The following is a 26,573-nucleotide window of genomic DNA, read 5'->3' as shown; positions in this document are numbered from 1 at the left end:
CGAAGCAGAGAGACAATGTTCTTCTCCAAAGGCAGCTTCTACGTGTGCTGGAGCGCATTCATCTGCCTTTCTATGTTTGAAGGTGAGTCCTAGGCTGTATCAACAGAACTGCAATAGACGTTCAGACGCGTACATGCATGTATATAATTATGCAGCTCACTGGATCTGGCCTCGTCTGCGACTTGTTTCGTAGTGAATTTGAAAATGTAATTGTAGTTCAAACAGTATTCATACATGTAAGTTTGAGGGAGTTGAAACGGGAAAGGTCTGAAGACAATGATTGTAATGACTGTCAACGCCAGGACTCAAGGCAGGGGCAGGGATCCTGGTTCAATGCTGTCTTCTTTCCGTCAATCCATAACTAGCTGGACTACTGACCTGTCACTTCAAGTTTGGGAAATAAAAATACACCTTGCACAATAAGTGACAATGCCTAGGTCAATGCCTGGGTCAATGCCTGGGTCAATGCCTGGGTCAATGCCTGGGTCAATGCCTGGGTCAATGCCTGGGTCAATGCCTGGGTCAATGCCTGGGTCAATGCCTGGGTCAATGCCTGGGTCAATGCCTGGGTCAATGCCTGGGTCAATGCCTGGGTCAATGCCTGGGTCAATGCCTGGGTCAATGCCTGGGTCAATGCCTGGGTCAATGCCTGGGTCAATGCCTGGGTCAATGCCTGGGTCAATGCCTGGGTCAATGCCTGGGTCAATGCCTGGGTCAATGCCTGGGTCATACATTGTGCTACTAATTGGTAATAGGTTACATCCTGCGCCTACGTGTGTGCCACTCAAATCAGAACGGTCACGTAGTCCTGTTTGCCAGGATGTGCCAAGTGCAAAAGACGGATATATTATGTTCAGGAAAGCCACAGTATTGAATTGCCCTTGCAGCGTACGGAGGCTGACTCTGATTCTAGAATACGGAGATACTGATAGGCATACATGTAGATAAGTGTACATGTACTTAATTTAAAAGCATGCATCCTAGTGCTTTGATGTCGTTTCTGGTCCTCCCCCACTGTTAGCTAATATCTGCCATGTGTTGTGGGTACACAGGAAAACGCAATAAAGACCCCTGGAAAACGGCGGTCTTGAGGCCCCGCAATCACCTGTGAGCAATAGGAGCAGCGCTGGTTTGAAATCAGTCATTGCCAGGTGCAGAGAAAGTACACACACAAGTAGATCCACCCAGTTGCACGTACTAGTACAGGGACGAATCTTTTGTCTGTTTCCGTAAGCAAGTCATCGTGCGGAAGTCCTATGGTTTAGCGTGTGTAGGAGATATTGGAACTGTGGGAATACGCTTGCAGACAATTAGTACAACCTCTGTGTTCCCGGTATGCAGAGATTCAAAAAGCCATGGGGCATCCAAAAGGTTCGTTTACTCTTTGTGTGGCTGAAGATGTTGTATTGTGGTGGGAACCAGTTACATGTTTGTAGAAGTTTTACAAGGTGGGACATCAGGTAATGAATGATACGTCGACGCATCTACCTGTATGTACGCTTCTCAAGCGGGGTGCACACATTTAAACCAGGGTCTCCCGATCTAAGCATCTTTTACAATACATAAAAATATAGGTTCGAGCCTGGTTCAAAATATGGCTTTGGAAAATTGATTTTCATTCCTTCAGGTTAGACCTCGTTTTCTCTGTGCTGCGCTGACCAGTCCACGAAGGACAAAGCAGTTCTGTCGGCAGATTGAGCACATAAAGTAGTTAAAAAGTACACACCCAGCCACTTCTCAATATCGTACGGATCGTGGCATTCCCAGGATTCACGAAACCAGTAGGCCTAAGTATGACATCTAGTGCAGATGCCATGCCAGGCTTCAGCCTGTCCAGAATAGCATGAACGTAAAGAGATCTAGAATTCCAATGGAGCAGGTTTGTGAGGTATTGGTATGTTTCGTCTGTTGGACAGTACATGGATGTGTCCGACATGTACTTTAACCCTTTGAGGCCCATAGTACGGATACATGTACATATATATATATCCAATTTGAGTCATTCTTTGGCTATTTCTATGTAGCAGGAGGTTGGGTGCTCCGACCACAGTCGCAGCAGTGGGACGCTGCTGTGTTCAAAGCTGTTCTGTCTCGTAGATAGTGTAATGGTTCAAACTTCAGCAAATCAGTACAGTTCAAACACTAGCGGTCGTGCCCACGTGATAGCACTAGGCTAGGCATAGTGGGATACGTACAGTTACACGCACAGCGCAACGTAACCATGGTAACACAGTAACGCTAGTCGTCTTCCACAGACAATAGTATCATAAGTCACAAGTGTTGTCCAACTGTGGTTGCCAGACGCCAAGAATGAGGATGGTGCCCGCATACTTGTCCATCGTTTACAACTCGTTATTAGATCTGGGAGCAACGTCTGGTGAACGCTCTCACATGAGTATCGGCCAATTTAGTTGGTTCTGGAAACATCTGCTAGGTGTCCATTCCACATCATCAAGACATGTTGCACCTGCTGTATACTTTGGCATGTCATTCTCTATCGTACGATCACAGGCATGTACTTGCATGGTGGTGATGGCGACCATGCAGGTCAACTTGCGTGTATTCTGGTGAATGTTTTCTTGTGCCATATCTACTCAATATCAATGAAGTCGAGGAGAATGGCATGACAGAATGCCAATGACATCAACAGGTCAAAAATGAAAAAAAAGACATGATTCCGGGAACAACATTTCAGGAGCGGGCAGCCCCACGAGGGCATGGATCCAGGCTGTCCATTGTGCGCTGCTGCGCTGGTCGTCTGATATGTGTAGGAACTCTGGTAAAACTGCCTCGTAACTGCTTGGTCCTGATCCCAGCGAGCTTTGGCAAACACGATTATTATAATCATTGCAGAGAGTTAGTTCACTGAGCAAGCTGACTGCTAGTGGATCATGTCATTCCAGCTGGGAGCACGTAATCAGTCCCGCTATTCATGGGTAAAGTTGACATGATGCCTTGCCAGATAGACGCACTGCGTCCATCCGCCACTCCTTGCCTTGCCACCTGTCCAGAGTTCCAACAGCCAGTCACTGTCACAGCAGAGTGCTATGTGAGCAAGGATTCTGGGAGTAGCCTATGGGTACGAGACCTTGACATAGGAATCCTGCATCTGTCAATGCCTAGATTTTCTCTCAGCCATGCTTAGGCCAAAGTTAGGGTGGTACCCGGGAGTGTGCAGGCTTGCATCCGTCCCATGCAAACCAACTAACTTTGTAGTCTGTTGCATTAAATTTTGATAGATTATTAGATGATATTAGCCAAAAACGAGAAGGAAGGCACATTTCGTCAGGTACTCCCGATCTTGGGGAATCCCTGACGGACGACAGTTTCCACACAAAAAAGAGGATACAGGCGTCACGCGCGCAGATACCTGACTCCACCACTTGACAGGCGAAATGCCAGCAAACCTAGATTGTAAATCTCGGGTATGGATGATTCGTCAACCTAGTTCTGGAGCCTACTTCCCCAGGCGAGTGTTTGGTGTACAACGTTGCGTTTTTAGGGGACAGAAGGAACGTGCAGATCCTCTCAACTGTCAACTGTTACCCCATCCGCGTGCTTCTGTAGGTAGTTTTACAAGTCCTGGTGTGAACAGCAGATTGCTCTAGGTGCTCAAAAAAGGTGACGCTGACAGTCAGGAAAGGAAAATACAATTGCACGGCAAATTTCAAGGCCGTTGGGAACAGGTGGCGAGGGACTTTGGTCTCCAGTACGCGGAGGCAGGCACAGCACAGGTCGTTAGACTTGACTGTAATGAATTGTTACAAGTAAAATTAATTAGTTACAACATGTCAGAGAATTGTTAGTGTTCACTGGTGTCAAGTGGATATCTGCTTGGAATGTACATGTACATGTACGTGTACATCTTTGTCTGTAACCAGTCTTCCTGTCCTCATTGTTCGTGACCCCGCTCAGCTATCATGCATCCAAACGTGTGTGTGTACTGAAAGGGCGATATAATTATTAGTGCTGTGCGCGCACATATCAGTAGAAGTCCGCACTTAGTAGCGGACACTATTACACGGTACATCTAACCAGGATCTGACAAAGCCAACACTGCAGGGGAGTGGAGTTGCCAGGTTGGGGGAACAGAATATGTGTTGCCATCGCTGCCACTTCATGAACCATGACATTATGTCATTAGGTGGCAGCTCTGAGAGAAATTGATTTCTAGTAGGATCAATATTCAACCGGCTGAACAATAATCGAATTTACGTACATGTGCAATGTGCATATACATGTACTTATTTTACGTGTATATGGCGAGCAGAGGTTTTGATCCTATTATGGTCGGATTCAAATTTCGAACCAGCTTGAAGAACGCCCCTACCTAGGATTTTTCAGAGAGATTTGGATTCCTTACGCCACGAACCATCTGATCTGCTTCTGTGTACCATCAGCATTAGCTGTATTTGCCTCGGGGTGGCCCTACGTCTGTTTCTAACCGGCGCCACTCTTATTGCTGAATTGGTTCCCATTAGACGCTATTATCCAATAGTGTAACATCCGTTCTGGTACGTCGTCATCGGCGTACATGGGGCGGTGTGACGCCACAACAGGATGACAAACATCGTCAATGGACAGTAACAGGAATATTGATTCATTTCTTGCTACAGCAAAGACTTAATCGCTTCATCATCGCACTCACATCATTTAGCACTTTGCAAAGGATTATCAACCGTTACTATTTTTATCTCATAAAAATGGACGTCATACGATCACCAGTATACTAGTCCCAGCACTGTAACTATGTAGATGTACATGTACTGTATGACTACGACTGTGCTTGAACACAGTCAGTAGGGAGAGAGGGAAATATTAATTAAAGTTACAACTACTTCAAAGTACATCTCTGTGTTTCACACTATGTCTATGGGAGATCTTCAGGGAACTGGTATTATGTACTTGGACACGAACTGAGCTGAGATAAAGACTTTGCCGAGTTTGTAGCGTAGTGGTGGATGGCGCGCGCCCTCTTCAGTCTTCCTGTCGCCCTTGATGTTTCTTGAAGAGGAAAACCGACCGGCGTTTCAACTAAAGCCAGCAAAGGTGACTCTCTGCATAGCAATGCAGCTCAAGCTGGCACGACACGGCCAGATACGTCTTTCCGTCACACAACCGTCACCAGATTACAAGCGTGGCCAAGGGTGTTGCCCTTGTCGGGAGTTACTGTAACAAGCCCCTCGGAACATATGATTGGGTTTGCACTTCAGCGCTCTACATGTACACGAATGTAGTGGTGGAAACACAAGCGTTACTCACTATCGACTTTTTTGGCTGTCGTCTGCAGCAAAACCCACTATACCGGCTTACTCGTCTCCTTGGAATAGAACAAGTCGAACAGCGCTGAGTGCATGGATGTCTTGTGTAGACTAGGAGAAAGTGCTGATGAAACCTGCTGCACGTACGCGTGTATTTGCTTTTAAAACTTGCCTGTAGACAAGAGCTAGCGGTGTCTCCGCTCAGAAGTTCTGGTAGTGAAAACTAACTACATGTAAGTCGTTACTTTGTTCTTTTCGCATACTAGTACTGCAGTCGTGGCCAAAGAAATCCGACCCGCGTGTCGAAAGTAGCGCCGCGTTTCCACTTCAATTTCATCATGCATGTTCCCAAAACTGATCCCAGGGCCGCAGGAGCAGTATGAGCCTTACTGCTTTCGGCATGTGGGTTGGATTTCTTTGGAGTAATAATTGTTTTTCGTTCGAATGCTTCGCACATCCACTGTGCCATGCATGGCAGGGGCCTGTCGTGCGTGAAGCCATGATCGTGTATTTCCTGTCGTCAGGCGAGCATAGCACAGACTGAGGCAACGACGTAACTATAATCTCAGCAGTTGTGTTACCACGATCAGGTGCAGGGAAATGTGGCAAGGCGTATCTAGGGTTGGTTCGCGAGATTGCAATGTATTTCCACTTCCAGTGTGAATGACTGGACCAGACAGGGCCTGCGGTAGGGAGTCATCAAAAAATAGATCAACTGAGATTGAATGCTGAATGCTGTACTTTCAGCGCACCGCAACGACATAACAACAATTCCAGGACTTTAGAGAATAGAACTGGGCTGGATTCAAAGGCGAGACTTCGCCTTTTTCCCACATCTGATAGACAAATGACCGGCAGTAGTTAGCTAAAGCTCATCATAGGACTCACAATCCGTGCGTTCCTGACCCACGCACAGTACAGTATCAAACATTGATAGCGCCTGCATATTACCGTCTTTGGAGAGACTACGGACTGCGTGTGTACGGACTGCCTAGCTTCTCAGCCGCAGGAAGGTAAACGAACTGTACGTGGTGCGGCTCGAGTGATTCATCTCAATGACAGGCAAGCAAGATATCACGCTTGCTGGCAGCGCAGGGCGGTCCTTCGATTCATGGCCCGTCCTGGGCTTTGTAGGAGGGCTGGACCTGAGCAATGTGCCATACCTGACTGATCTGGCCTGCGTGCATTGCCTGGGTGGTAATAATGCTTGTGCTAGTGTTTGTTCGGAATTCTCGACAGGCGAAACTTCACTGTGTCTAGACTGGATTAATCTCGGTGAGAAAATGATGTCTCACCTCTCACACTCAGGGCGCTACTTACTGCTGAAAGCATGCCTGGAAACCATAGGAAACTAATGCCACGCTGAAAATGAGCCGCCGCTGTAGGATCATCGCAGCTTTGAAGTGCCGACACGCGCTTCTCACTGGCATGGCATGCAAAGGCGGAAGATCCTTGGTTTGGGCACGATATGGGGTTTCCTGGGCATATGATCGACCCTCATGCATTTCGCTAGATACTCGAATTTACTGCCTCGTACTACTACTACAACTAGTCCATTGCCATGCTCGACCATCCAGTTGGCCCTCGACAACTACAAGATGGCGTGCGTGGATTACAGGCTTCATGCATCTAGTCCACAGAAAACTCAGTGATACTGTTGCGTGTTGTCACTGTGTCTGTCGCAGGCAGCGATCATGTTCTGATAATTATAGTGATAGTTAACCGTCACTATCGGTATCCTTTCTTCGGCCTTTTCTCCAGTACATCTGCTGTGTGCGGGTGACTTTACTCAATGCACGTTGCGTTGTGTACAAACGTCGGTCAGTTGGTTATCAGGATTGCTGCAGCTGCCAGTGGTGGTGGGCCTTGTAAAACATTGTGTTAATGACTTGGGGGTTAGCTGGTCCCACACAGCTAAGAAGTAATACTTATACAGAAGTGACAAATGACTGCATACAGTCAGTAGCAGTGGTGCAACAGCCAGCCCAGGATATGTGGGCACGTTCTTCAGACTTCACTCCCTAATCCCGCCTGGCCAGTACTAGGTAGTGTCGTAGATTCAGCGTCATACATTGCAACCTGTGCCTTCTGGGACGGCCATGGCCGCCCTGACAGTGAGAAGGGTGGCGGCTTGACAGGCGCTGGACTTTGGTGGGTTCTCACCAGCAGCCCGTCAGGATTCGTCACAAGTTGCGATATACAGTGTCACTGCAACGAGTGTGTGTGTGCGTGTGATGATTGTTCTCAGTCGCTGGCCGTCGTCCGAGCAGCAGTCGTAGTTGACCATCGTTGAGAGCAGTTTACGGATTGAAAGCGTCTCGTCTTGTGCATACTAGTATACTAGTATTCATGTTGTAGCCACGGTGGAGAGAAGCTGTTCAGTGTCCTTCACTCAGTACAGTATGACTAGGTTGACGGAAGTGTTCGTCTTGCTGTTCGTGATGCTGGCCGGGCCATCCTTCTCCCTGCGGACAGATGGTGAGTGTCCTACAGACTATGTGTTATTCCCAGGAAACCTGTACCTAAACCCTTGGCCGTGTAACTATTATTGTGTTTTCTGAAATGGCGTCATGCGTGAAATCCTAAATCGGCTTTATTTTTTTCAATTCTCGGACTACTAGTAAATATGTGCAAATCCCTCGTCCATGCAAACGGTCATTACTCAACACGAGCAGTCGTTCGCAAGACTGTTTACTTGAAGGCGAATTACATGTATATCAAGTGCGAATATAACAGGTGTGTGCCTTGATGCCCGCTCGTAAATAGCAGGTGTGTGCCTTGATCCCCGCAGCTATTGGCCTACTAAACCGGCTAAACACTCCATGTAATGGTCCACTCTTCGACATTTCTGTGTTGGCTGAGCGTTCCAATTAATGCACGCACTTGCCTGGAAGGTGAAGTAAATAAGATTATAATATCTCGGCCTGGGCCATATGTTTACCCAGACGATTGAGTCTGCTTCAAAGGTCGAGAGAGGATACCCTTCGCACCTTCTCCTTCAACCGTGTTGTTATTGCCCAAAGAAGGCGGACAACCCGCAGAGTTACTGCATGTACACAATAACACGTTCCGCTAAGTGGTCATGCCAGCGGTGCGACAGGAGAATCCGATTGCCAATATCCTGCTCTAGATCGCCTTTGCGAAGTCGCCCTTCCGGACTGGTCTTTAATGCCTTTAGTTTATCGTATACCACCGGCTCTGGTCACCTGCATGTTACAGCAGAGCTTCACTGTGTCGATTGTTCGGATTCACGGCATCTTCGTGCACTTCGAACACACGAAATCAGTTGTTCATTCAGTGTCTGTTTGTAGTTGTGATGCACTATCTGTGTTTGTGACTGCACTGGTCCAATCCTGGCATCAATGCAGACATCATTCAGTACATAAAATGTTCATACAATGCGGGTGGTGGTCCAGATACTGAGATTCGCAGAACAGATTGGACTGATCACTGACAGCACGGGGAAAGTATCGTTGTCCCAATCGCCAGCCGGACAAATGGTGCTGCGTGCTGCGTCGCCGGTTTTTGAATTTTTGACATGTGACATTGCACCGCAAAGCCAACTTGCCTCGCATCTACGTTGCTTGTGACGTAGTTACAGTCCTACGTCAGAGATGGTGGAGGGAAGAGTAGGGATGCCACGTTCCGGTCCGGTTCTTGCAGAGTATTGGTCTACCATGGCTCATGTACTGTTGAAATCTAGAAGACTCCTTGATTCTTGTAGTTTGTGTTTTTTGTCGAGCTGACGATCTACATGTAGTGTCTGTGATGTGAGAGATGATAACACCACTGTAGTGTTCCAACACAATGTCAGATTTCCAGTGGCAGTGTCACGGTGTGCGTGCACGGATTCAGCTGCAGCACCAATCTCGAGTCGAGAAGAATGCCACCCGGATGGCGTCATCTCCTTGACTCTGGTGTGCTCGGAGCGGGCACTTCTGACGTTCTGTTGAGCACTTTCGAATCTCTCTTAATTTTGATTTGTGACCAGAACGTATGCAAATTCTTCATTAGTCTCAGCTCAACTGATCGTACTTGTAGTAGTAGCTGTTGTTGAAGTGTACGAATACAAAGCATGCGTCTAGATGCTCGGAGCAAGTCGGTTTTAGCTAAGCAAACATAGATCGTCGTGTATGTCAAGTGTCTGACTCTGGGTCTAGCTCTCTTGCGACATTTGCCATCGACACCCTTGCCAATTTAACCACTCTTGCTGACTGCATGACTGACTTGCTGGTTGTAAAGGTGCATCATGCTGGTGCAACCAGTCAGGGTATTGACCTAGAAAACAGTCATGCGCTTGTCGTGCGGCCCAGAAGCGCGCGCCAAGCCTGCCTGCACCTGTCCAAGGCACACCACATAGCCCACACACGTGGATAGAAAGATTCAAAGCCTGAAGTAGCACTAGTAGCCTCTAAAGAAGTAGCCGACATTGTACAACTGAGTCTGTATAGTGCATGTAGTCAGTCGATCAGGTCCCCTGGAATACGTGCTGCAAACCCGGACCTGACATCCTTTTCGGAGTTCCATGTTCATCTAGGGAGGACACCTAACCTGCCAAACCTGTTGATTGCACCTCTTTGATACACGTAGACCAGTGCATGGCGCCAAAACAGTCCTGTAGAAAGGAACTAGTCAGGGAGCCGACCTTCAAAAAAGTGGCGCTCCAGGTCGGGCGAGATGGAGTACAAGATCTCTTCAGCAATGGGTTATGGGTCTATCAGAGAAGGGCTTTCGAGTTCTTGGCCATCCCAAAGCTGTGCACGGACATCGCGAGGACGCATTTTGTTCGACGAGCAAATTCACAATTGTCAAGCATTTAGGCGCAAATGTTTTTCGTTCTCAGCCGACTGCTCGGTTTGAGAAGTAGGTGCGCACGCTCAAAATTCCAAATCAGTGACTATGCGCCTGTCCAGAAGATGACGACGCTGCAAGCTTACTTTCTCAAAGCGTGACATACATTTTCATTACGATTTTGGCTTTGAAAGTGAGAATAGTATTGCCATCGTCAGGTCCACTAGTCACGAAGCATGGCGCTTCTGGACAAAAGCGCAACATAGAGTGTGTACCAGCAATAGTGCACAATAATACTCGTGCCTACTCCGGCAATTCTTCAACGCGTGCAAGCAAAGTTTCAAAAGTATATTTCCAGGTCTGACTGAGGTCGAGTCGAGCGAAGATTCCGGCAGAGTAGGCGAGATGTTGCTTGCTGACAAGTCGGCCTCCGCGTCCCTGAGTCCTGACTGCCAGTGCCACAGCCGTATGCACCAGTGACCAGTCACCGGACGTGTAAGATCATCATCACCCATGCCGGTACTCTGCCTGGCCTATTTATCTGCTGGTGGTGTCAACCCGTTTCAGTTTGCCAGCTTGTTTGTTCCGGTACTCGTTCTTCACTGGTTCAGGTGAGCCTAGCTGCTTTTGCACAAAATACTTTGTGGATCCTGTGAGAGATCATGTAACTCGAAAACGAGAGGTTGTTTGAAACAAAGGTAGAATGACAATCACTGCCAGTTCCACATGCACTTCTGACAGGAACTACGACAGACGTCTACGTGGCAGCACCAAAGGAGAGCATGGGATAGGCAACATAACAAGATAGAACATACATGCGCGCACGTGCATGTGTGCGAGGTTGTGTACACGCGCGCACGCCCACACACGCTTGCAAGCGTGTGCTCACATGTGTGCGAGTGTGCATGAGTGCACACACACGCACACACACACACATGTGACTCTCTGTTCGCACACACACACACACATACATGTGTGCGAACATGCGCGCATTCATCACACACGCGCGCACATACACACAGGTGGATGCGCACATGCCAATGCTCACACACACGCATACACGTGTACATGTGCACGCACACGCGTGCGCGCTTGCACGCACATACACACAGGTGGATGCGCACATGCAAATGTTCACACACACACGCATACACATGTACATGTGCACGACACACACGCGCGCGCGCACACACACAGGTGGATGCGCACATGCAAATGCTCACACACACACGCGCATACACGTGTACATGTGCACGACACACGCGCGCGCGCACACACACACGTGGATGCGCACATGCAGATGCTCACACGCACACATACATATAAACACACACACTCATGCACGCGCGCGTCATTATCTACGAATCTCAGAAACATGCAACACGCGGCCAGAAGTTAATCATCACCAGTGAACTTGCTGTGATTGTGGTACCAACAACATGCTGTGCAAGAACGTCACCATCATCGGCTGCTCTGAGGTAGCATTCCAGAATGGCAATTTACAAAGCCGCTGTCTAGTGCCCTACTATTATCTCCACGGAGCAGCAGTCGGAACCCAGGAGATAACTGCTCGGCATAGCTGCAAACATCGCAAAGGTTACAGCACTGGATGCTTCTAGTGCAACGGGTCACCCCAACCCTGTACTATACTTGCTGGTGCATGTCCGAATGTGACAACCCAATCATTAGCGCCCATGTTCTGGACCGTCACTAACGCTTCCGCCCAGGGCCTTATTACGGGCTTTTACGGTACTCGCCGATGCATGTCCGAATGTGGCAACCCGCTCAGCAGCACTACACATGTGAGCAACAAGTGGACGTCGTTGGCAGCACAGAGCAGAGGATCGCAAACCGGATGAAGAATGGATACTGTTCTCCATGATGAAGGGATCAAAAACCGTTCAACACAGATATTGCGCTACATCGTCTTGCCTGGATGTATGCGGTGGTGCCGATGCATATCTCGTCCATGACACTGTTTACATATCTACATTCAGCCTCTGTTCACATAAATATGATGCACCGTAGCTGTAGTTTTAAAATGATTATATTCTACATGTTACCGCCACATTTACTGATTGCGTTTGCGGAAATTCCTAAAATATACTACGTCTACTACCGTACTGGCAATATATGTTGCCGCGTAACGCAGGGGGGGGGGGGGTGCGGCGTAACGCGCGACCAGGCTAGTGCGACAAATTTTCGTTGCGTTCGTAACGCGCGTCCGGCGGGGTGCGGCGATCTTTTCATTGCATGCAGTTTGCAAAAAATGATGCGGCAATAGCAAAAAAGTGATGCGGCAATAGCAAAAAAAGGACTGCGGCAATATAGAAACCTGTGTAACGGCTCCTGTGCGACTTTGCATGTAACGCCCTGCGTGCGGTAAACATGTGCCAATGTAACGCTTCATGGCCTCACTGCGACCATATATATTGCCAGTACGGTACTACTCAATTTACCACACAAAGGACTGAATGAAGTAGGGAAATAATCATCCCATGATCTTCTACAATGCGAATGCTTCCACGTACGCGCATGTCATTGTGCAGCATCCGAAACTTCAACAAAACAATGATTCAAAGAGACGTTATTCAAGATAAGTCATGCATTTCTACGTTCACTGGTATAATCAAAGATTCCGTTCAAGGCAGCTGCCATGGTGTGTACCTTACCACCTTTAACACACGTTGTCAGTCCGCTCATTGACTAGCATGAAATCGTTTGTAGCAGGAGTACTCTTGTTTGTAGTGAGGATCAATCTACAAAACACTATTGGTAAAAACAATCCAGAGTCACCTCGATGGAGACGGACAGTTCCTACGAGACCTGCCTGTCGACATCAGGGTCAAGTGGCAAGTCATTTAGCCGTTACGCACGACAATCTCAGGAACACCAGTCATGTCCTCCTCCGACGAACCAGCTACTGTATGTTACTTCAGAACTCAGAACGACACAATTATACAAACAGAATGAAAAATGCTTCATCAACGGTGTGACTTTGCGTTTCGCTTCGTGTTTCTTTGTGTTTCTCTTGAAAATCTAGCAAAATTGAGTCATTCGCATGAAAATGTCTGGTTACGTCAGCGAAACCCGCTGATTTTCCCCATTTTTCAAGCGCTGAATGGCGCAAAAACTGTGAAATCACGGCAACGAAATAGTGTTCGACGAGCGAACAAACCTCCTTGCACCGGCATTGGTGCACAGCTTCGGGACGGCCAAGTTCTCAAATCGTCCTCTAGAGACCCTTACCTACCTCTGTGCGAAGTTTCAAGTCCTCCCTCTGAAGTGGCATACCCCGAAAATAAAAAGCATCCTACAGATTTCAGCTCCCGGACTAAACGGACTACCTACGGTTATTCCTGCGATCATACTGCTGAGCCCGGATCCCAGTGGAGCTACGTTCTGCAATGGCAAAGGGCACATGTACATATCAGCATGCTCACTGCACCATAACCGGTGACAGATGGGTCTTAGGTGAACAGGATGATATGATATCCGTACCGTGCCACTCCATCGTGCACGTTGTATGTATGTATGTATGTATGTATACTTTATTTGAATTCGCAAATCCAAACGAGCACAAATGCTCAATGACAAGGCAGCGAATATGTTATTAAATTGTAGACACGAAGGAGCAGCTCATAAAGGGGCTTTCTTCTCGTTGGGTTCCCATAACTACTAAACCATGTTGACGGGAAAAGAAGAATAAGCACAAGAATTCTGTAGAAGATCACCTTCGGCGTGCTAGTGCTAAGGATGATGCAGCATCCTACTGGTGTTTACGTGCCCGTTGTCAGTGCTCAGCTGTTGTGAAGCAAACCTAGTCCCCCGCAGCCTTATCGACGGGATGGTGTTTATACGCAGAGGGTGCTTGGCAGCAGTGCCACAATATGCGCTATTCGCCTAGCCTGCTTGCCGGCCTCGGGGAGGTCAAGGTGCCAACAGCTTTTTGTCATGTTTTACGAGCTCCGACCAGGACCTACAGACTAATCGAAGGGCGACGGAATGATGCAATGTTGCATGAGAATACATGTAATGGCAGGCTGTTTGGACATTGGGTAATATTCGCGTAGGGCGGCGCATTGACGTCGCGGTAGGAGGAGATGCTGGGTACAGGTGTCAGTCGGAGTCAGTCGTCTAGCTTGCGATGGGGCAGATAGCGCAGATGTGCTGTGACTCGTCGTGATGGGTCAATGTTGTCTGGTTCTAGTTTGTTCTACCGCGGTATGCCAGCAGTCAGTACATCAGTAGCAGGGGTAGAGATGGGACTAGCACTATGTTCTACAATGTAGTGCACTCGTCATTCAATTACACATGTTCAAATGCAATCCAGAGATGGCTCCCGTCCCAATTAATTATTTGCTCCGAGTGTTTCGGACAAGAACTGTTTCACCCTTCCAACACTCTCTCATCTAAACATACATTCTATTTTCAGCGAATATTCAGTAGAAGCTCAAATGCCTCAGACGTAGGTAGACACAGCAACATTGTGGCAGGACAATATTTCCGTGATTGCGGCACAACTCCTTAGTCCTCTGCTGCGCCAATACTTCAGTATTGCCTCGCAGATGACTGTAGGCTACGCGGGTATTAATTCAGTCTTGAACACCCATACACACACACACCATCGGACCATCGGACGCCCATCGCCGGAGGCGATGATAGCGATGCTACAGCAGAAGCCATAGCAACTTGTGCTGGGATTGCACCATTCAACAGCTTGCAAGGCTGAAGAATTGACCGCCACTATTCAGCCTGGTCTACACCACACAGCTATGAAGTGGCTTTTCTGGCCAGTGAATCCCTACTTTTTGGTCTTTTTTCCCTGCACACACATCACACCACATACTCCGGCATGCACTGGCTGTTGGTAACCACCCAGGAGAATGAAAGAAAAGTCAGGAAGAGTCTGAGAAAGAGAAGAAAGACGTGTGTGACCATAATTGTCGGGAATCGAACCCGCAACCTATCGATTGGAAATCGCTGCACATACCACTGCACCATATGGGACACACACACACACACACACACACACACACACACACACACACACACACACACACACACACACCGGCACACACAATAGTCATCTAGTCATCTACTGACGCCACGCTGCACACTACATACGCTTGTGCATCAATATCCAGTGGTGTATTTCTGGTCATGGGAAAATTCTATTAGTTTTTTGTTCTATTCTTATTATACCAGATTGGACACTGGCTGGGGAACTAATTGCACGCTCAGTCCTCCATGGTGCTATCTTGAGCTATGGTCCATACCTTGCACACTAGTGTTGCTCGACTGCCTGCTGGCCTGGGGCACAATCAAAGTTGCACTGCACAGAAACATGTACTTTGAATGCACGTCGACTGCATGTATTTGTTAAGTGTCCCCTTCGCCGGGATTGCTTTCTCCCTCGTGATGGTGGAGTTTTTAACCTGCAAGCAACAGTTGTGGTAGGACACCTCCTCCAGGCTTTGCGCAAGCGACCGGTGGCGACTTGTGGCAGACTTTAGTGCCTATTTTCTGCTTCAGGATAGACCTGAAGCTGACTGGCAATTCTGACATGGCTACGTTTGAATTTGATTTCACCTGGCCTGTTTTCCGGCGTCTTGTGGCCAGTGATACTCCCGAGATCTTGTGGCCAGTGATACTCCGAGATTTTGTGGCCAGCGGTACTCCGAGGTTTTGTGGCCATCGGTACTCCGAGGTCTTGTAATTGTGACCAGTGGTGCTCCGAGGTCTAGTGTACATGTCCAGTGGGACTCGGAGGTCTTGCGTCGAGGTGTTTCCTGCGCGTAGCTCAGCCCGGCTATATCATTGCTGTACCCGCTCTAAGCATGTTCACTTTTCTGCTTCCTCATCTTGGTGGACATTGCTCTGGTTTGTGAGAGATACGAGCACATGTTATGGCATCCATCACTTCAATGATGAACCGTTGCTTTATCTTCATATGCCTAACCATGTGTCTCATCCGGTTGGGGCAGTCGCGAACCACCGCAACCAGAAGTAAGGATCTAGATGAGCGGGGCAGCATTGTGTTGATGGTGTCGCTATTGACATGCCAAGGCACATATACACAGGGAAACACTTGTGCCTTTCGCACAATGCCTTACGGTGTGCTTCATGGTGGCGGCTTGACCCTGCCACATTTGTCTACTGCTAGCACCCGCTTCAAACGACGCAAGTGTGCGGTGCCACATTCTGTGTTAGCGCAATAATGATGTGCATGACACTGTTTGTAGATTCTTTCCTTCTTTTGATCAGTTCCGTACTCTAGCTCACGCGGCGGCCCAGGTACTTACTCCGCATTAAATACGTACCCATACTCGGATGTAGCACTTCTCGTGTTTTGCTCTTACTTAGTCTTAGTGCTCTTTTTCAAGCACCTAAGTCCTTGGTGTTCGGGTCGAGTGCAGTCTTTAGGTTATGGTAATACTGGCCCCTGGAATTCCTTCGGATCCTGAGATCAGGGATCAACAGCTTGCACGAGTTGACCACCTCTCTTCAGTCGTAATGGAGATACTCAGCCAGTGATTCCTGTTACCACGCGATACTGTACTCAGAACGCCCCTGTGTGTGATGTGCAGTGTATATGTGTACTATTGTGTTCCCCAGTGTGTCCGCGACCAGTTTACCATCATCCCGCCTGGCCAGTCCTAGGCAGTGGGCAGTTAGTTGTTGCTATGTCACTAGTACATGTATGTCGTGCATCTATTATAGGAGACAGTACTTCGCTGTGTGTAACAAGTCCATCTTACACAACCACGCATGTAAAGCATGTTGTACATAATAATGTACGTAGGCTGGCTCTCGCCGTGGAGGAAGCACGGGCCAAACAAGGACCGGTCCTGTGCTGCCTGTTCGTATGTTGTCTTTTGGGCGTCTAATAACAACATGCACGCCTTGTGTACCTAATATACCCTTGTCCAGCTGCTCGGCAAAATGTCCGGCTAAGAGGCTGCTTTTGAGTGGCCTGCACCGAACGAATACCATGCCCACGAGATATGATTTGCATGCGTAGCCCTCAGGACAGGCTTTGTGGGATCCAGCAAGTGGCTGCTCCGATGCTCCTCAAGAAACCTGAGGCATATTAGAGACCAAACTTCGTTTATCTCTCTCAGTAGATCACAGTAGATCACAGTTGCCAGTGAACAATATATTAAATGGTGCCGTAGGCATTCACGTCGTTACTGTATAGTTTAGTGATGGAGCTCAGCTGTAGTCTATTCGTCTGCTCCACTATGCTGATTGTTACAACTATAATGACTGGCTGTTGTACAGGCGTCGTGGTGCAAGCTGCCGACCCAAGGGGACCAGATTACTTCCGCACCGACCTGGGATCAACAGCGACCCTGCAATGTCCAGGCGTGCTAGGATTCAGCATGCCCATCAATTCCGTCTCCTGGTTTCGTGGCAACAGCACAAGTGCAGCAGTCATACTGGATGATCGCACGGCAGTGAGTTCAGACGGGATGCTGGTGATTCAGACGGTGAAGAAAGCAGAGAGTGGATGGTATTTCTGCCAGTATGATTCCCCTGGTGGACCTGTGACAGGCCGTGCGCATCTGAATGTTATAGGTGAGTTCCCAGTGAGTACACATACAAATACATGCACATGCATGTGACGTTACAGTCTCGGATCTAGACACACATACACACGCACACACACGCGCGCGCGCACACACACACATATGCCCACACATGCGCATACCAGCACATGGATGCACTCAGACATACACATACACACACACACACACACACACACACACACACACACACACAAACACACACACACACACACACACACACCCTAGCGCAGACACATACATGTACATGTATACTTATTATGATACATCAAAAGTTCATTTATACCGACAGGATAAAAGCACCTGGCACAATTCAAGATTATTTTTCCTGTTCTCTCCACTTGGTTCTCTTCTCCAATTGTTCTGCTGCAGAGCTGGAAATCACCATACATATCATTGACCGCTCTACGGGCTACATAAATTCACTTCCAGGCATGCAGCAGGGCATGATCAATATCAAGGAGAATCAGATTGTTGCACTGGATGCCAAGTCCACCAGGGGTGACCATTTACCTGACCGGGATCCCTACTGGCTCTTCAAGGGAGAGAATGCCGCACTGAGAAGACCATACTTCTGTTACACTGGCTTCATCTCCCAAAATGGAGATTCCATATTGCGTATGGTGATGCTGTCAAGTGTGGCCAACTTCAGTGGTCGCTATGACTTCATCGCTGGCGGCCTGAGCACCTACATAAATGTGACCATCAGAGGTAGGGATGATTTAAAGGCCCAGTCGTGCACATTGCTGCATGCTTATTGTTCTCTTTCACCTATTGCGGGTAATGAACATTGCAGGAGAGGCTACCTGAAATGCTGTGTTCGACAAATTGAAAATCTCAACTTTGTCTCTAGTGGCTTGAGCATACCTTCATGTCCACCATACATATGGCTAGAACTCAGCAGCTTACTGGAGACTACATGTGTGTGTGTGTGTGTGTGTGTGTGTGTGTGTGTGTGTGTGTGTGTGTGTGTGAAATTCAGCTTTTAGGTGTAGGCTGCAAAGGTCTAGGCCTCTTACCCTCTTGCTGCCTCTATTCTATTCTGTGTGTTATCTAACTAGTCAATGTCAGTCAGCCGGCCAAGCTCCTAACACAGGCGCAAGAGTTTGGACTTCATCTAAACTGCGACGATATGTTCAAGACCAGGATCGTAACACTTCCTCCACCCCCGATGACGACGACCGCCTCTACCACTACTACATTTCTAAGACTTAGTACAAGTCAGGATTCAACAGAACTGGCATCCAGTGCACCACCCAGCAGCAGCAGCAGCAGCACCGTTCTACATACAGCAGCCAGTACCAGGCAGTCAGACTCGCCTATGGCCGTTGTTTCTATTACTCTCTGGCCAGCGTATGTAGCGGCAGGAGCGGGTGTTCTCGCGTGTTGCATTGTCACGGCTGTACTGTGCTACAACAGGCGGGGATCGATGACAGTGGACGGGACAGCGGCCAAGAAGAAAGGTAAGAACAATTTGTATAATTCACGCAAGTTCTGTGTATAAGGACGAGGGAGCTGAAAATGGGAAAAAGCGTGGAGATAGCATTGACCACCAGAACTTGAACCAGGGACACTTGCTTATACCCAGTGATGCTCTACCACTAAGCTATGGAGTAAACGTCATCCCAGCACCGACTGTTCACACCTTCATTGGTTAGAGCATCGTTGGCCTCAAGTGAAGGTCCTTGGTTCCAGTCCTGGTGTTGACAGTCAGTTTATTTCTTCCGACTTTTTCCGTTTGCATCTTTCCCTCAAACCAATGAACACTTTCTTCATTCCTGTTTACTTATATTTTCCAGTCCAGCACACTTCACTCTAGGGTCTGTGCACGTTCACGCTGTTTTGAAATCGTCAAATACTTGGATCGTGATAAAATTCTAGTGCAAATTCCAGGTCTGCGCCACAGACACATGTTACACTGAGATATCAAACGTGTGCAATAAAAATACTTCGAAGTAGAAGTTTTTTTGTTTTGTTTACTGGTATGGGTACATGGTTGTGTATTTACTCACGTGTCAACTGACTTGTATTATTCTTGTTCCTATCTTCTGCCTTTCAGCGATGCAGGATCGCGAGAAACAACTGCATACAGTGCTGCCACCACGCCCTGCCAACAACAACAATCGGAGCGGAGAATACCTTACTGTGCTTCCAAAGTCTGCCCAGGCTGCGTTTCAGTCGGCAGAGTGTGTGAAAGACTCACCAGTGATTGGGCACATCCACAACCACACAACCCCGCCAAGTGGCTACAGCACATATGCAGAGTTTGTGTGTCCCAGCATTGATTGCACTGCAGCGTCCAGTGTTGCTAGTATGTCTCTTCAGCACAGCAATGTATCGCTGGACAGAGAAAGCATTCAGACGCCGACGGCATTCAGGACAGGCTCCGAAGCAACAATGTTATCCTCGCTGCCTAACACGGAGCACTATGACTCGCAATCACTAGATGGCTCCAAGTCTCTCTCCGTAACTGGTGGTGCCTTCTCCAGATCGCAAGGTGCCCGAAGCGCAGAACTGCTCCAGCAATCATTTGAGCTACGTTCATCAGCAAGACTGCCCGCCAAGGCTCAGACTATCCAGCACGAGGCAATGCAGAACAGCTGCCCGACTCAACGACGTCATGATACCCGTGACGAGGGGAAATTCCCCTCCACAGCTAGACTTCTTCACCCGTCAGAGAGTCCGCATAGTGCAGCAAACATTGTGATCAACGATCCGTCGCCGCAGTTACTGCGTGAAAATAGGCCCCGTACCGCGTCATCTCTATCCAGAACCAGTACGGCTACTGCCATGCCATACACAGCAAGCCCGCTGGTGAACTCATATTTGAGACGGGAGCCAGACAGCGAGAGCTACAGAAGTTCTGCTAATATTGTTGTCTCGCCTGATACCAGTCCCAATATCACATCGCCAGGGAGCTCAAATTTTGATGGTTCAGATTCTTCAGAGGGTTCAGATATCTCTCGAACAAGGATTATGCCTGGGAAGGTAAGCTGTTGCTTTTGATCGTCAAAGTGTTCCACAGCAATTGTATTGATAGTTTACGCTAGCCTGATGCTCTGAAGGATCCTGACAGATTTGGGTGTATATCTTCCGTTGTTAGTGTATACCTGGCAATGGTATCGCTCAATACAATATCCAGCTGCTTTTATAATTGCATTCTTGATGAATGACGACATGCTCATGAATACTCAGCACATGCATAGCTTTGAGCTATGAAGAATGATGCAAACATAGCCTGACTATCAGCATGCAGTACCAGCATATGGTACTGGCATACAGTGCTGGCATTGGTATTCAGGCAGTGTTGCCCCTCGATATGGTGTTGCCTGAATCAGTCGCACATAAATTCCAAACAATTGATGGCTGTGTGTGTGTTTTTGTTTGTTTGTTTTGCAGCAAGTTTGACGTGCTTGCACTCACATCGGGTCAATAGGCAAACAGTCAAATCTACTACTCAGACTGGTCTGGATACAATCTGTTCATATTATCACAGACAATGAGAATCCCGTATTCTAGAATGCTGACAGTGAGAATCCCTTATTCTCGAATGCTGAAGCGACGATTTTCAGTATTTATTCTTCTGGCAATATAATTTTTTTAACTTGAGTTTTGCCCTACTTTGTACTCAGAAATATTTTCTGACCTATTCTGTAAGCTGTGAAGCCTTGAATCTCTCCTAACCCACCTGCAGATGAAAAGATTATGGATGTCTGAAATATTTGAGCTCATCATCTTTGATATTGTGTCCCGGTCACATACTACAAATCTGAAACCCCATTCTGATGGTTATATATAAGCGTGCATCACCAATTATTATTTCCTTCACTATTAAATATTTTCAATATTCTGATTTTGGGTCAGTTTATGCACAGTATTCTCACTGATCTCGCTTTTGTCCTTGGTTGGATTGTGTGGCTTGGTCCAGTGCAGATGGTGTGATTGGTGGGGCATACCGCTGCTGTGCGTAGGTTCGGGCAGCAGGGTGGCATGAAGCGCCAATCACGAATGAAATCAATGCTACTTGATATAATATGAATTCAGCCAAGGCAACACCATAATTATTTTAAGAAACTGTAAGACAAATTCCTGATCAATCCACCAAAGTGCATCAAAAGCAACAGACTGGGTTACTACTGCTACCCTACACAGTAATAATTATGATCATGCACAAGATAGAACAGGCCCTGCATCGATAATTATAATGCCGCCGCAGCTAGCTGGGGCCGTTCTGTATGACTATTCTGGAGGTGGCAATCCCCATAGTGATATCTCCAGTTATAGCCATGGTATTTGGCAGTATCGTTGGAGACAAATATTTCTCCAATGACAATGATTATGCAGAGCGATCCCCTGGTGGAATTGGCTATTTCTATTGCTGGGACAATGTTTTTCCCATGGCGATGTCTTCTAATCACCCTACTAAAAATGAAGATAACAGCACCAGCCCAGTCAGTACCAACAGTTGCACACCGATATACTGCAGCTATAGCTGGTCTTCTGTATGGTGACAATTCTGTACGTTTGTCCTTGAGATGACGTCCTCTTCGAGGACGTAACCGATACAGTATATGGCAGCCATAGCTTAATCTTCTGTGCGGTGAACATTCTGTTGGTCTCGTCTGGAGGTGCCCTCAACGGTAGTGTCCACCCGAAATTCCGGCAATAATGAAGTGGTCAGGGTTCTTGATATTTATTTCTGTTAGGAAGGTAATCGGTGGTGTTGGTGGGCACTACGTTTTCTCCAGGCGCGATGTCCAGCCATCCCCATACGTATTTGGCAGTTTTGTGGGGGGCGAAGTTTTCTCCAGAAGCGATCTCGAGCTCTCAGCGCAGGCAATTGCCGGTGCTGTTGGGGACGAGTGTTTCTCCCCTCGCGATGTCGACCCATCCCCAGACGCAATTGGCAGTGGTGTTGGGGACGAGTTTTTCTCCCAAGGCTACGTTGAGCTATCACCGTGGGTACTTGGCTGCCTTGTCGGAGTCGAGAATCTCTCCCATGGCGATGTCCCGACTTCAAGCTGTGCTTTTGGAAATGAGACTTCTCCTCGTGGCGATGTCGATCTGTAACTGCGGGTGGTCGGTATGTCTGCAGTCGACGTGTGATGATACACAAGACCAAACCGACCCCGCCAATACACATGACAAAGACAATCCCAACGCCGATATATTGCGGCCACAGCAAGTCTTCTCGCCTCTGAGCGCTCCCTATCTCTGGCCTGAGGGTGGCCATCCACGTCGAGGATGTAGTCTCTACCGGAAATGCCGGTAATAATGAAGTGCTCAGGGTTCTTGTTATTGCAGTCAGGAAGGTAATTGACTGTGTTGCTGAATAGGAGGCTTTCTCCGGTTGCGTTGTTGAGCTCTCACCCTGGGTAATTGGCAGAGCTGTTGGGGTCGTGGTTGTCTCCCGCGGAGATATCGAGCTATTCCCATGGGTAATTTGCTGTGCGTCTGTGGCCGAAGTTATCACATGTGACGATGTCGATTTATCCTGGCGAGTAATGGGCAGTGTTGTTGGAGACCCTGGTATCCCTTGTGGCTGTGTCTGACTTGTTTTCTCCTCAGTGGAGGGCACTGATACTGGCGTATGGGGTTCAGTGGAGGACGCCCGGAACGTTGGTAATGCAGTAGCCGATTTTGGTGTGGACCGGATGACCTCGTAGTTGTAGACGGCTCTGGTGGTCATCGAACTAATGGGTGATGGCGGGGGAAGCGTCACATCATCATTCCTGAGCTTTTCCTGGCAAAGTGCGTGTGCGAACAGGAAGAGGTCCTCTCCCGGAAAAATCTCTGGCACTCCAGCATCTAGATGCAGGTGAAAAAAAGAGGACCAACATACCATAGAACAAAAGGCTACGTGTACTTCGAAGTACGTTTTACCACCAACAGTGCAGCACCAAGCCTACACCGCACTATATAACCCTTTGAGCGAATTGTTGCAGAAGCTTGCTGCTTGAGCCGAAATTTAAGGTAGCTCAATAGGCAAAACTTGGTCCGAAGATTGTTCAGTTTTACTTTTTCTACACCTTCCTACATGTGTACCAGGGGCGTAGCCAGGATCATGGTCAAGGGGGGTGCCCATAATTTTCTTCCAAAAACGTTCTTTTGAGGAATCTTGTACATGTATGCATATTGTATGCATGCTAGTGCGGTGTACACCTTGAATTATTTATGTATTATGAATGTCTCCAGCTTGCCATTCCAACAATCTACTTCCTCCGCGTCATTAAAATTGTTGCTTCCCAGAGAGATTTTTCGAATTTATTTTGTCCACTCGAGGGGCAAAGAAATCAGCTAGAAATTGAGGCTGAGCATTGTCGACGAACCAAGCTTTAGTTTGTGGCCTCCCGCTTTGCTGCACTTGCAGCTAAGGTCGACGTCTTCATCAGAGTTTGAGGCAGACCCTTCAGCAGACGCGCGTTCAAATTCATGTCAAGAAACTTCGTTTTCAAGCGATCCATGCCTCCAGGTGGTAGGGGATGAAGGCAAGCTAGCATTTTTCAAGTACACTGTAACAACCTTCCAGCGGGGTAGGGTAAGCAGTTCCGCACCTTCTTTCCTTGGCAAGCGCTTCGCTGATTTTGTCGTGTTTTCAGACCTGCTACCTTCGCAGCAACATGCGCCACAAGTAGCGCGTTTTAGGAATTTGAGACCACTTTCTTCATGGAGTAACTAATACTTGCACACAGTCACTGACTGCAATGGAAAAGTGCAAGCACGTGTAGTACAATGCAGTACTCGCAGATCTACGTAGCATGCACCCAGTCTGGGCCGAGGGCAGTCGCGGTTGTTTGATCATACAATGCATGCCAAGCCAGACCCATGGTCGAAATTTTTGAGGGGGGGGGGGGGTGCTTTGGCACCCAAAGCACCCCCCCCCCTACCTACGCGCCTGTGTACTGAGTGAAAAAAACATTCCTGGGGGGGGGGGGTAATTGGGCTAAATCTTGCCGTACGGTGCCTAGAAAAATATGCGATTTTGCGGAGTTTTTAACACACATCTCTTCAGGAAATATTTTCATTAGAATGCTTTATTGAGTCTTTCTTGATGCTCTGCTTCGTCCAGGGATATCCCTGGAACACAACTGGAGCATTTGGGAAGTTCTAGTAGCCTTGAATTCAACTACATGCACATGTACGGTAAAGTCGCGGATAAAAGCCGGGTTTGCATACAAGCACATCGCGGATAAAAGCCGGGTTTGCATACAAGCACATCGCGGATAGAAGCCTGAAAATCAAACGGCTCAAATGCATAATATAAGCCTGTCGCGAGTAGAAGCCTGGCTTCTATGCAAGTGCGGATCGGGGAGGTCAAGAGTGCATGCGCTATGTATACGGTGCATAGTAAAACTGCCGCCATACCGGTAGTCGGTGGTAGATCTACGCTCGTACAAGCCTGGCAAAAATATCAGTGGTGCATATAAGCATGGTTTGCATACAAGCCTGGTTTGTATTAAAGCCTGAAGCAGAAAGCGGCTTATGTGCTTATAAGCCCGGCTTTTATCCGCAACTTTACGGTATTTAGTCTTAAAAGCTTCTGCGGGTTGCGAAAATTTACATCAAATGTTTTACAAAGAGGATGAAATTTCAAAATTGGTCCAAAGATGTTTATGTTTTTCTTCTTTATAATCAAGTCAGACCCTTACTGAGCTGGAAAAACAAAAGTTTTTTTGGGGGGGGGGGGGTAATTGGGCAAAATGTTACTGATATGGACCATTTTCATTTAATTATCGGACATGTGCATTTTGCCTCCAAGACACTGTTTTTCATGCAAAACTTGATAGAGGTTCCATTGGTTATCAAGTTGGTACTGATAGGACAGCTGTTCACAGGGTCACCAAGCATGAACAATGGATTGGATACAGATGATGTAGACCTGGCACAAAAGAAAAACAGTTGAAAATAGCTTTTGCGGGCGGGTTGCAAAATTTACGTCAAATTTGTTACAAGGAGGATGAAATATCAAAACTGGTCCGAAGACGTGTATGTTTTACTACTTTATGATCAAGTCAGACCTTTACTGAGCTGGAAAAACAAACGTTTTCGGGTGTAATTGGGCAACATGTTGCTGATATGGAATATTTTCACATATCGGACATGTGTATTTTGCCTCTTAGACACTGTTTTTCATGCAAACTTGATAGAGAGTCAAAGGTTCCATTGGTTATCAAGTTGCATGGTGTTTTTTTTGTTTTTTTTGTTCTCGTTTTTTGCGTTTTTTTCACACATACAATTGTTTTCATTTTTTGGTGTTGTGTTCTAATCATTCGCCATGCCACTGTCAATTGCATTCTGTTTGCCCGTAAAAGTGGCCTTTATGATTGTAGTAAGTTGCATACTGATAGAACACCTATTCTGAGGGAAGCTGGTCATCAAGCACGAACAATGTATTGGATACAGAATGATGTACACCTGGCACAAAAAGAAAAAAACCCCAGCTTGACAGATAAGTGAACACAGAGACACTACCGACTGATGTATAAAATCAGTTCGCGGGGAGTGATAGATGGATGAATTATAGATTGATAAATAGACATATATAAAGAAACTCAATCTCAAGACAGCAAGCAAAGATAAAAGGAGATAACTTTACAAGATTCAAGTCACTTTTCAAAAGACTCCAGAAAAGCTCTGGCAGCCTGCCTGGATTGTTGGATTAGTTGGGTTAACGGTGCTGCTTGGATGGTGTTTGCGGATACCGGTTTGCTCATTGTTTTGGTATTCCCTAGTTAACTTCATTCTTTTCTTTTCTAATTGGATTTTCCTATTTATTTGGTTTGATTTTTCCTACTTGAAGTATTTAACTGACTGGATTTGCATAGAAATTTAAATCGTGCATTCCATATTGGTGGTGCGCGGTTAGCTAATCCACTTTCCCGTACTGGTACATGACATGCATGATGCTGTAGTGCTGGTTAATGAAATCTGA

At 47.4% G+C, this 26,573-nt stretch overlaps 2 protein-coding genes across 4 annotated transcripts; one reads left to right on the top strand and one right to left on the bottom strand.

The window, feature by feature from the left end:
• LOC135809707 (uncharacterized) lies at window positions 1–21,528 on the top strand. 3 transcript variants are annotated; one of them, XM_065323124.1, is made up of 6 exons: window positions 1–82; window positions 17,337–17,633; window positions 18,014–18,352; window positions 18,703–19,104; window positions 19,701–20,629; window positions 21,041–21,528. In XM_065323124.1, the coding sequence occupies exons 1-6, from the start codon at window positions 16–18 to the stop codon at window positions 21,047–21,049; spliced, it is 2,043 nt and encodes a 680-aa protein (XP_065179196.1). In that variant the 5' UTR covers window positions 1–15; the 3' UTR covers window positions 21,050–21,528. The 3 variants fall into 3 exon arrangements, with proteins under 3 accessions (XP_065179196.1, XP_065179195.1, XP_065179194.1); XM_065323123.1 differs by lacking the exon at window positions 1–82 and adding an exon at window positions 7,137–7,739; XM_065323122.1 differs by lacking the exon at window positions 1–82 and adding an exon at window positions 15,293–16,061.
• Window positions 21,529–21,611: 83 nt separating this feature from the next.
• LOC135809708 (uncharacterized) lies at window positions 21,612–23,451 on the bottom strand (the record flags this gene model as incomplete). Its single annotated transcript, XM_065323125.1, is given in 1 exon segment — window positions 21,612–23,451. A coding segment is annotated over 1 exon segment (1,108 nt), but the record flags the coding sequence as incomplete, so codon positions are not given.
• Between the last annotated feature and the right edge of the window lie 3,122 nt (window positions 23,452–26,573).

This window comes from Sycon ciliatum, chromosome 2 (assembly GCF_964019385.1).
Source record: "Sycon ciliatum chromosome 2, ocSycCili1.1, whole genome shotgun sequence".
In the NCBI taxonomy this organism is placed as follows: Eukaryota; Metazoa; Porifera; class Calcarea; order Leucosolenida; family Sycettidae; genus Sycon; species Sycon ciliatum.
This window is presented reverse-complemented; position numbering and strand designations above follow the sequence as displayed.